The sequence below is a fragment of the Colius striatus genome, chromosome 1 (genome assembly GCF_028858725.1).
Source record: "Colius striatus isolate bColStr4 chromosome 1, bColStr4.1.hap1, whole genome shotgun sequence".
NCBI classification, from domain to species: domain Eukaryota; kingdom Metazoa; phylum Chordata; class Aves; order Coliiformes; family Coliidae; genus Colius; species Colius striatus.
In genome coordinates this window covers 199355499-199367810 of record NC_084759.1, presented here as the reverse complement: position 1 = coordinate 199367810, position 12312 = coordinate 199355499, and the positions used below count along the sequence as shown (strand labels likewise).

Genomic DNA, 12312 nt, shown 5'->3' with positions numbered 1-12312 from the left:
CAAGGCACACATCAAACATGAGGCCACCAAGTCACATGAAAACGGTAATTCCTCCGTGGAATCACCTGTAAATACTCCTCCAGTCACTGATGAGGATCTGCTGCTCCCAATCAATATTCTTTATCACTGTCCACTGAGAAGATCATCATTTCTGCATTTCTTCTCACCCTAGAGCACTGCAACTGTAGGAATGTGATTTCTCACTACCTCTACCCATCTGCTTCACTGCTGTGATCCGAAGGGATCTCTTTGCTATCCCATCTCTGCCCTAGTCCTTGGATTGAACACTGAATAGCTCTGAAGCCCTATACAGCTAATAAATAAGGACAGCGAAAACAGGGAGAATTATTTATTTGCTGTTAGAAGCAACTATTAGTGCATGCTTGGGATCAGTGAGTGGCCACTGACAGAAATGCTCAGCTCTCCTTCTCCTAATTTTCCATATCCAACATCCAGGTTCTGTGGGCCTCACCCAGATTTTTTCACTGGCTCAGCAATACACTCAGCTCCCTGGAGCAGAACTCACTGGGTAAAAGATCATTTGCTTCTGTGAGAGAAAGCCATTACTTTTTTCCCTAAAGTTTTCTAGTAAAAAAGGAATTGCTCTGGAGTGAATGAAGAAGACTTTTTTTTTTCCCCTAGAAAGAGGTAAAGTCAGGGTAAGAAAAACAGTAGAGATGTGGAAGAGACCTGAGAGACAAAGTATCTTCATTTGACACTATATTGTTTCTCTAGGTTTAGAAAGGCACTTCCTTTGTGGAGAAAAAAAAAAAAGCAGCTCTAAATTCAGCAGCTACTACACAATTGTGCAGCTAATTTTGAAAGGGAGGAATGCCAGTGAGGTGGCAGTTTTAGCAGCAGTGGTAATTACTTCAGTAGGTCATGGTCTGCATGATCCCTCTATTTCTGAAGCAACTCCATTCCACAGACTGTTTAATATGAATCACAACACAGTAGCTGGAGTAATAGGCTCCACACAGAGGAAGAGATGTATTAACCTGAGCACAGATTATTTCTGACTGCAGCTGCCCGTCTCCTAACCAGGTAGAAATGCAAACAGAGGAAAACCACAACTATCTGCCCCACCTGTACTAATCATAGAATCAGAATAGTAGGGGTTTGAAGGGATCTTTAGAGATCATCTAGTCCAACCCCCTGCAGAAAAGGGTCATAAAGGAACATGTCCAGGTGAGTCCTGAAGACTTTCAAGGGAGGAGACTCCACACCCTCCCTGGGCACCCTGGGCCACTGCTCCCTCAATCTCACAGTAAGAGTTTTTTGTTACGTTTAAATGGAACTTTTTGTGTTCCAGCTTCATCTCATTACCCCTTGTCCTGTTGCTAGATACAATAGAAAAAATAGATGTCCCAACTTCCTGACACCCACCCTTTAGATATTTGTAAATATTAATATGATCCTCCCTCAGTCTCCTCTTCTCCAGACTAAACAGCCCCAGTTCCCGCAGCCTTTCCTCATATGAAAGATGTTCCAGTCCTCTGATCATCTTGGTGGCCCTGCGCTGGACTCTCTCCAGCAGTTCCCTGTCCCTCTTGAGCTGAGGAGCCCAGAACTGGACACAGGACTCCAGATGAGGCCTCACCAGGACACAGCAGAGAGGGAGAAGAACCTCCCTCGACCTGCTGGCCACACTCTTCTTGATGCATCCCAGGATGCCATTGGCCTTCTTGGCCATGAGGGCACATTGCTGGCTCATGGTTAATTATCAATCAGGACTCCCAGATCTCTCTCTGCAGAGCTGCTCTTCAGCAGGTCAATCCCCAGCCTGTACTGGTGCATGGGGTTGTTCCTTCCCAGATGCAGGACTCTGCACTTGTCCTTGTTGAACCTCATGAGGTTCCTCTCTGCCCAACTCTCAAGCCGATTGAGATCCCACTGAATGTGTCATTAGCGAACTTGCTGAGGGTACACTTTGTCCCCTCACCCGGGTCGCTGATGAAGATGTTGAACAAGACTCGCCCCAGAATCGATCCCAGTGAAACTCCACTGGCTACAGGCCTCCAACTCGATTCTGTGCCATTGATCACCACCCTCTGGGCTCTGTCATTCAGCCATCTCTCCATCCACCTCACTGTCCACTCATCCAAGCCACACTGCTTGAGCTTTCTGATAAGGATGTTATGGGAGACAGTGTCAAAAGCCTTGCTGAAGTCAAGGTAGATGACACCTGCTGCTCTCCCCTCATCTAGCCAGCTGGTGATGCACTCATAGAAGGATATCAGGTTGGTCAAACAGGATTTCCCCTTGGTGAAGCCACACTGACTCCTGCTGATAGCCACCTTCTCCTTCATATGTTTAGTGATGACATTCAGGACAAGTACTAACTAACTAACACACATCACCTACAGCAGTTCTCTACCATGGCCACTATAATCACTGCTGCTGCTGCAATGGCCCTTCTTCCTCCCCAAGTGTATCTTGAGTTCCAACTTTCCTCTTGCACACAAAGTTTTAAGAGGGATGGTGAAGACTTAGTGCAATACATCTCAGCAATTTTAGAATCATTCTTCTCAAATGTCTTCACTAAAAAAGCCATATCAGAGATTACCTTATATGACCTGCAACACATTCTAAGAATTTGGAATACCTGCCCTTTTTACAGTGTGGGAGAACTGCATTTGAAATAGCCTACCTTTATTTGTTAGAGAATCCTTATCCTCTTTGGTTGTGAACCAAGCTTGACTAACAGCTGACACTTCTTCATTGCCCATTGGGGAGATTTCATCCAGCTGTTCATTCTGAAGAATCTTGAAAAGATTAGTAAGAAATCATTCAGTAAGAACTTCAGTTCTTTCTGTCACCTTGCATTTAACATGAAAGTATAATTTGAAGGAAAACAAAAGCAGCACACCTAGTTACCTTGCTGACTGTTCAGATGTGCCACTTTTTGTATATGGCATTCAATTTTCTTAAATGCCTGAGTAAGATTTAGCATCTTAACATACAGATATTGTAAGAATTTGGTAACATTCTTCACTCTATTTATGTTAATAGGAGTTAACAGGAGGAGTTTCACTGGCTTTGGTTGAAAGAGCACTATGTCCAGCATCTCCAATCCAGAACCTTTAAACATGGTACACCCGCAGTGAGAACTGTATGTAACTGTTAGGACTGGCAACAAGACAAAGCATATTTAAGCCTGTTACACAGTTTAATTTATAACTAAAGAACAACAAAAATAACAGATAAATTTGTCTTATATGCAGACCATCATATAACAAGTAATTGTCAGTGGAGATTTACACCTATTATTGTTCACTGTATTGGTCTTTGGGCAGTAAGTCACACTACAAAGAACCACTTTATATATCAATTCAATTGTACTTTTATAGAAAAACATTTTACAAATAAGATTTGTGCTCAAATACATTAGTTTCATACTAAAAATCATCATATTAAATTAATAAGCCCTTTCTGCTATTTTCTTTCCTTTTTAATTTAAATTTAAGTGAAAATGTGTATCAAATAGATCAGTTTTGAAGCTTCACTGTACCTGAATCTGAGTAACAGTTCCTTCATTAATCTCGTCTTCGGCTACCTCTGTGGTAGCAGTCATGGTCACCTCAAAGCTCTGATCATTTTCTGAAACTTCAGAATGGATGAGTTAATCATACACCTTACTCTTGGAACTTTTTTTTTTTTTTTTTTTTTTTTTTTTTACACATGCTACAGGTTTTATAAATTGCTACCTTTGTGTTGAAAACTTTTAAGAGGCTTTATTTGGTATCTATTTGCTGACTCAGTAAAATCATCAAAATGATTATCAGCTGTTCTTCTATATAAAATTTAAACATGAGTTTTGAAATCTTCAGTTTTACACTTGACTACAACTAAAACTTACTATGAAACATACAAGACATTTGATTTAGTGCAATCATTTGGAACTGTATTAATGCTTCCTTTCCAGACCTGTCTTCGGTATTTTCCAGTTACTGAAGAAAAATGCTCAAATATTTTGGCTGCATCCTTTTTCCACAGTTTTTCTTCAACACGATAATGTCTTCTACGGAGTTTCCACCAAGTTTCACAAAATAAACAGCTACTCTAGGTATTGTAAATTGGTATTGAACTTACTAGATCTGGATTTGCCTCTCTGTGAGATATATTTATCTAATATTCTATCAACTTCCTGAAGACTAATTCAGTACTCAGCCTACCTTTTGTACAACAATTTCTACCTTAAACAGATCATACATTCTCAATATTACAAAATACAGAAATAATAGTTATACTGGTCTTTAAAAAGCCCTGATCACTCTTTGCAGGACAGCATTTAGTTTGTTGTTCATTCACTTATTCTTCAACTCATTCAATGCACCTGTGTCTGCAGGCCTCTAGCTGTAAGGTAGATTTGTTTTGCCAGCGCTGTAAGAGATAACAATCACTGCAAAACCATCCAAGATTCTAAGAGGTAAAGATGATACCTAACTATATTTGTAAAACTTGAAAACAAAATATGCCACATATTTTGATGTGATCCAAAGGGTTCATTTTTAACCTTTACCAATAGAAACATTTGCTACAAAGAGTACCTAATTTTCAAAGAACTTACTTGGAACTGCAACAACGGAAATGCACGGTGTGGAATCATCAAGGCTTTGATCATCCTCTGATAAGCAAAGCCTCTTGTGTGGAGGTTCAGTGCTGTCTTCAGAGTCTACTTCATCAGCTTCTAACAATAAAAACATAAGCAGGTTACCTTCTGTTATCAAAGTGGAACAAACCAAAAGGTAGAAGCAAATGTGATAGGCTGGCTTAGTACCTTCTTACTGCTGAGGAAGTTGGTCTGAGTAACAGGCAGCAACAGGTCACTGGTTTTCTTCAACCCACATTTTCAGCAAAATTTTCTTTGTAATTACATCCACAGTCCATCACACACAAACCTGTCCCATAAGTCTACAGAAATGTAGGTATTTGCTTGGTTCTAAGAACCACTTTCCACTGATACAAACCAGAACAGCTATATCCTTGTTGGCCACATACATAACTTTGTGATTTATACCTAAATTTGACACTTTATCCTTCTTTAAACTGAAAGAGAATGAATTGCAGTAAACTGAACCCAAGTAGCTCACAGAATTTGGGGACAGGCAAGTATGACAGTTGCATCAATGAAAAAAGAAGAAAAAAATATTATGAATACAATTCTATACCATTTTGAGGGCAATGAAGTATAAGATTCCCTTCTGTGTCCTGAGTCAAAGTCACAGAGTTCACGGTTTCTACTGTCACTGTGTCAGACTCTTCTTCAACTGTGCTCATACTCAAACCTGAAAGAGCAATACACAGGTTACTTTTCTGCACTGCCACTTCATACATAATGCTGCTTCCTTCATGTCAAACGACCAGCATAAACTTCTGTAGAGAATGACAAATTGTATGTTGGTTCTTTCACATAAAAATTTCTGTGCTTTAAAACATTCACCTGCCTTTACTTTTCCTCATACTTACACATGGCATGGGGTAATAGCAGAGAGCTTCAAAGCTACTTTTCCACTGTACAATATTACCTGAACTCCCTATTCAGGAGCATTTGGAATCTGTCTTTTTTTAAACACAAACCTAGGCTACTATTTTGTCAGCATTCCTAAATTCTCCACATCTGATGCTTTTTGTCACACTAATATTTGTTCCACTGCTCATCTAATAATTTTACTATTATATAATCTAAAGCTAGTCAGGACTGAGAAATATTTTTGTTGTATAATACTACTGATAGTTGCACTATGTACAGATTGCTAAATTGCAAAGATTTATTCTCCTCCTGTGTGCACAACTCAATGTGAAGCTTGTATTTTTTCTTTAGCGTTGAAATAACATGAGCAAAACAAAAACTGGGTGCAAGTAATCACCAGTATAAAAAAATTACTTGGTTATCCAAGATAGGCAGCATATACTGAAGAACCACAGCAATATTAAGTGCTCATTTCCACTACAAAAGTACAATGAAAATACACAAAGCTTCTAATTTCCATGTAAACTAGCAGTACTAATTTTGAAATAAAACAAACCAAAACCCCAAAAAAAAGGGTCTAATCCATCAAAGACAAAGAAATGTAACCTTTTCTGCTACAGAAGCTATATGAAATCACATCTAAAATATCCAGAAGCTTTACAATGATTGAATCACTTTTGAGAACCTGAGTTTGGTGACTTGTCCTTTGGTAAAATTAAGTGTCAACTATTTCTCCTTGAAGTGCTCAGTCTTTTTCATGTATTTCACAATATTTCAACAAGGGAAAAAATATTCCTTGAGATTTTTATTTTGAAGCCAAAACACAAACTTAACTGATGTTGTTGAAAAATCATTTGTTTATAGCCTTAAGAAAGAAAAAAATAAAAATCACATTAGAAAGTTTCCATGTACCTGGCAGAGATACCCATATACCCACACGTTAAATGAATTTACAACCTCGATTTTAAATCCCCTGTATAACATTAACAATATTGCTTCAGCAGGAAGTGATTTCATTTTTAATCAAATAACATGTTTTGTGGTAGTGAAGACTCCCAAGAGCAATGTTTTCTTGGAAAGGTAAAACTACCACCAGTCTTTCAATAAAATCACTTACCACCTCTCAAACTTGATGAACATTTGGCACATCTTTAAGCACATGTAGTGACTGATTCCTAGAATGAAGTGATATTACCCATCTGAACACATAAAAAATTTCAGATACCATGACATTTTACATCAGAGTGTTCTCAAATTCACTTTCATATCTACTATCAGCAACAGCTTTTCACCATGTACAAGCACAGGAGGCAGTAGCTTCTTTGGGATTTATTTGCTTCTGAATTTTACAGCCTCTGCCTTTACTAGAAGTGATGTTTGCTGCATCGCTACAGTATTGATTTTTGAGATCCAAAAGGGTCTCTAAAATATGAGGAAAGAAATCCAAAGTGTTGTAGTTAAATTAACAGACTATAACTTCTTCAATACAGTTCATTTAGCTTTTTGGGAATGAACATATTGGATCATTCTCAAAGGCCAAAATAAATAGGTAGGATTCTCTTTTTCGTGTTTGTAAGTACTTTCTGAATAACTTCTACTACAGGGGATGCTGTAGGAAAAATTTCCAAAGTTACTTGAAGTGCCTCAGGAGATTCCTAACTTTATGTGAACAGACAGTGGTAACATTCATTTTTCTGTGGTCAGCTAAAGGCATCTTTCTTCTCACCACTATAGAGGCTTGAAAGACATAAGGTTTATTTTTGTAAAATACATTATACCAGTCATGTACTTCCCCTAAAGCTGATCTAGAAGCAGTGGAATCTATAGCACAAGATACAGGAGGCAACTCCTTTTTTATTGAAGGAATACTGAAAATTGAATGCAAATCTAGCAAAGCTGGGCCATTCTTTCATTGGATACTCCGGACTCGCCGAGAATCAAAGAATATGTCTATACAATTCGGCTTTCAAACAAAAATCACAGCATAATTAGGGTTCTCCATTCTCACTGGTTTGTCATGTTAGAAAAGGATTGAGCATGGAAGGGGTCTGTGCACTCAAACCTGGCACTTCATCAAAGCTGGGGAGGAAGATTCACCACAATTAATACTTGTCATCCTAACACTTCCACACAGAGCTGTTACAGGACTAAATAGACATGAGGTGAGGCATCTCTTCTAGCAGCAGCACTGATGCTTCTCATTAAGTTAGACCTCTACAGTCATCAGCTTGAGCTCCCAGGTACTCCTTACAAAGTACCAAAAGGAACTACCATTTCCTCAGCACCACTCAGTAATTCTTAGACTGAGTAGGATTTTATAACTTTTTCCCACTCTCCCAAGAATGGTTTACCCCAACAGTGACTGCAGGCTCTCAAGAAAATCCAAGAATGTTCTGTGTTAGATACTTGAGATTTAGCAGATCTCAAGTCTTCTGAGTAAAGGTAATCATAGAATCATAGAATGGTAGCGGTTGGAAGGGACCTTTAGAGATCATCTAGTCCAACCCCCCTGCATAAGCAGGTTCACATAAACAGCCTTGATAAAAAATTAGGAAAAGCCAAATCCTTGATTTGACTGAAAAAAAAAATCATCATTCCGTGTGAATAGGAAACCACCTCCAGATCTTATAAAAAAACCACTGTTTTACACTTCAATAATGATGGGACTACCATGTATGCTGAAGATATGTCAAATATAATATATGATGGAATCACTTGCAGTCCAGGATGAGAAAGCACAATGCTGCTGCAGGAGACAACGCCTGCTGCTGCAGCTTCCTTGATGTTAGCTACAGGGACACTGTATTAGCCCGATGTCCTTGATTTATCATGGGATGACAGTCGAAACAATGCTGTACCACCACAGAGCTCTTTTAAGATGTGCCACACAGATTCTCTTTAATATAGACACCTGCACATCCACTACACGTCTGCTCTTGAAAAAGTCAAATGTAAAGTTAACAACAGGCAATGTTTCTTAATTGGTGAGAACTACGGCATGAGTAGTCTCGTCACTGCCAAAGTATCACCTTCTGTTCAGAACTTCACTAAGTATGCTTTTGAAAATGCACTACTTTCTATTTAAAGCAAAAAGCTTGCTTTGATTTTAAATGCACAACCCAAGACTCTTCTTTAATCCTTGATTCAAACACATTTTTCACAGAGATACCAATCTACCACTAATATTTTATGTTCTGAAGAAGGGTGTTAGCTTGTGGGGGAAGGGAACACTGCTGGATGTGCACACACTAACACCATAGATGTGTATTATGAAATGCAGTCAGGATAGCATAATCTTAAAAATCTGTGTAAATTTAATAAACCTTTTTTGGCTTGTTAAGATGTTTGAGTACATTTACCAAATCCAACATTTTTCAGAGTTGCACGACAATTTCAGATGAGTTTCAACACACACCCCAACAGACAGAAATACACTTTGTCTGTGAGACTCATTTCATACAGAATTCCAACCTAATTTTTTCATGAAAGCCACATAATACAGCAGATCTAGTGTATTTGTGAAACATACAGCACATATAGGCAGAAAAAACCCACAAAGCTCATTTTATACCAAGTTACAACAACAGAAAAAAGAACAGCTAATGCAAAATTCCTGTAATTTTAAGTCATCAGGCAGATGGGCTCAATTATTCTGTGGGCTGTAAAAATTCAGCACTTCTATGAAATAGTATTTTTACCCTTGCAGACAGAATTCTGTCACGACGCCTAGTTATTAACTGAATGTTATGTCTGGTCTTCTAAGGACTGTTGTAAATATTTTAAGAATTTCTAAATGAAATTATGTTAAAGGCTGTGCCTTCTGCACTAGGCAAAAAGTAGATTTCACTTAATCTTTTAAGAAACAAAAACTGAAATTTATTAAAGGAGGCTTCTGGCTATTAAGGCACTTAACTGGAACAATCCCATGAGATGCACTGGGATTTCAGGGTGTATCCATTCAAGAGCAACACGAAGTAACGGTAGGACCTCGTGTTTAAGGAGGCCTGAACATTTAGTGTATTCCAGACCAAGTCAATGCTTCTAAAACATAACTGTGAGATTTTAGGAATCAACTAGTGCCAATTCTCTTATGCTATTACTCAACAACAAAAGCTTTCTCCACACCAAGCAGGTTCTGTTCAAATTTAAAATTCCACCATAGACATCAGAGGGAGCCAAACCAGACAGGTATCAAACAGGACCCAAAGACCTGAGTTGGAGGCTATCAGAATGAGATAATGGTCCTTTAGGAAGAGTTTCATTCTACTCATCTAGAAGTGGGCCATGATAGAAACGGAATGTATGGGAGACAATAGGACAAACTGTTCTCATTTGCATCGATCCAAATTTGGCAGAATTCCACGAGTTCTAGCCTATCCATAGACATTTTAGTAAAAAACACTAAGTATGCTTTAAATGTCATGCAAGGAAGGGAAATAAAAGGCAAAAAGCTAAGTTATAACTCTTTCAAATGAAAAAATAAAAATCTGAAAAAAAATCCAGTTGCAAATGTGCTTTTTTTGGTAATAGAAAACATCTCTCAGTCACAAACTTATGACTATGAATAAAAGTGCCAATAAAGATGATAGGTACCAAAATAAATATTCTTTTTCTTTCAGGTAAATCCAGTTTCATTTTAAGCATTCCAGTAACTTCTTCAAATTTATAAACAACAGGTAGAAAAATCAATGTGCAGTAAAAGATGAAAAGTTGTTATCTGTACTGAGACTCACAAGCAAAGCCACAGATCTGTTGCTTTCTGACAGACAGATGTGCACGGAATTAACACTCATAAACAACAGACTTAGCACACGTGAAATACAGTGCAGACTCAAGGAGGTCTTTGTCTCATATACCCATCTTTTATTATTTGGAGGTATTAGGACAAAAAATTGGTGTTTTTAAACATTGTATTTAAAGAGTTTTAATGAATGTTTAATCTTTCTGGTACATCATAAAATATAACCTAGGAAGTTTCAGTAAGTGTCCAGAAAACAAGCATGAAGTTGTTGTCATTGGAATATTCCTGTGGATTGATGGAAATGAGAATTTTGAGTGAGGTGTGTCCATCTCACTGCAAAGCCTACATCTCCTGGTTTTAACTATGCTGTCAAGAAGCCAACTTACATCTATGGCCAGAGAGGGCTGGCAACAAAAAGCATTTTCTAGATTACTTCAACACTTAAACTATGACAGTCAGGTGGGGCTGAACAATGGTAACTCTTTCTGAATAAATACACTGTCAGCTAAAGAGGTACCTGGAAGATGTATAATACATCACTATGCACGACCAAGAATTGAGAGACCTAAAATAGAAAGAAGAAAAGGAAAACACCCAAATCCCTTGTTTAACCGTAATCCTTTACTGTGGAAAAACACAGTGTAACTCCAGTGCAGAAAAGCCTGGTACCGCTTTTAGATGAAAACACTGATCTTGGCAGACTTACACATTTCAGACTCCACTTAAAGCCCCAAGCAACCTCAAATCACAAGCCTCGCTGAAAAATAAAAAGATTATGAAACAGAACAAATAAGAAAGCCCCAAGTTTAGGACAATCACAGTAATCAGGGGGAAATCGGGAGATTTAAACGCGTTCGTGCAGGTGGCTTTTTATTGCAGACATCGAGGTAACTGGGAGTTTAAAACAGAAACAGCAAACAAAAAACACCAAAACCCCAAACCCCACGCCAGCCTCCTCTTCCCCTGCTCTCCCAGTGGAGCCGAGGTTTGGCAGTTTCCAAATTTTCCCCTATTGTGTCGCGCCCTCCTCCTCCTGCGCAGCGCTCTCGCCGCCGGGCAGCACTCCGGGAAGGCGACGAACGGCCCACGGCGGAAGGCCGGCGGGAGGCAGCGGCCCTGCCAGCCCTGCCCCGGCCGCCGGCACTGCCCCCGGGGCGGCGGCTCCGCGCCTCAGGGCCCGCCTCAGCCCCCCGCTGCCCCCCGGCCACCAGCGCCGCCATTTGGTCCCGGGCCGTCGCCGCCATTTTCCCGTCCTCTCGGCGGGCGGCGGCACCAGCTGAGACCGCTGCCAGCTCCGCTACCAGCACAATTTGGGCCAGCTTGAGCCGGGGCAGCCCAGCCCGTCGGCGGCTGAGGCGCGGGGCCGGACATGGCCGCCTCCCCCTCCCGATCCCCTCAGCCCGCCGCGCTCCGCCGCCGCGGCCCGGCCGCTCCCGGCCCTGTCAGCCCGCAGGCCCCCGCGCACTTACTTCCTGTTTTGGGTCCGGGCACTTGAGAAACCAGGATGGAGACTCCCAAGTACCAGGATGGAGGCGCCGAGCGGCAGCGAGCGGCGAGTGGGGGAGGCGGAGGCAGCGGCGGGGCAAGGCGCAGGCAGCCCGCGAGCCCGCCGGAAAAGCCCGCCGCCCGCCCGCCCGTCGCTTCCGCCCTGCCGCGGCGCCACAAAGCGCACGGCGCGGGGGCCGTTGCGGTGGCGGCGCCACAAAGCGCACGGCGCGTTCCTTCTCTCGCGGCCGGGGTGGCGGGAACGGCCCCCCGCGCCCGCCCTCAGCAGGAGCCCCTCACTCCATCCGCGCTTCCCTCGTGGCCCGCTCCACTTTGCGCTCCTGCCTAACGACCTGAAAAACACCCACCATGAAATGTTACCAAAAATGAGCCTCAAACCCCAAAATAAACCAGCGTGTAGCACCGTGTGCCTTGTGGTGCTTTGCAGCCTCATGGAGTGGGTGCCTGCAGGTACCCTGACCCTTGGCAAAAGCGTTACACTCAAGAGTCCCCTCACAGAACCCAGCAGATCAGGGCAAGTGGGTGAGTGGAATTGCTTGCTCCTGATTTTAAGAACATCTTTCCACCAAGCCTTTTTTTTTTTTTTTTGCTG

General features: G+C 41.1%; 1 protein-coding gene across 2 annotated transcripts in view; it reads right to left on the bottom strand.

The window, feature by feature from the left end:
- Positions 1–12085, bottom strand: part of DMTF1 (cyclin D binding myb like transcription factor 1) — a 30998-nt gene extending 18913 nt beyond the window's left edge. The window contains exons 1-5 of one of the 2 annotated variants that reach the window (XM_062019822.1): positions 12068–12085; positions 5172–5288; positions 4571–4690; positions 3512–3606; positions 2651–2765 (exon numbers count right to left, since the gene is read on the bottom strand). In XM_062019822.1, the coding sequence (XP_061875806.1) occupies positions 2651–2765; positions 3512–3606; positions 4571–4690; positions 5172–5280 (439 nt within the window). In that variant the 5' untranslated portion in view covers positions 5281–5288; positions 12068–12085. Of the gene's footprint in view, positions 1–2650; positions 2766–3511; positions 3607–4570; positions 4691–5171; positions 5289–11683; positions 11853–12067 lie in introns of those variants that run through there. The other variant, XM_062019829.1, reaches the window with a different exon arrangement.
- Positions 12086–12312: the final 227 nt, after the last annotated feature.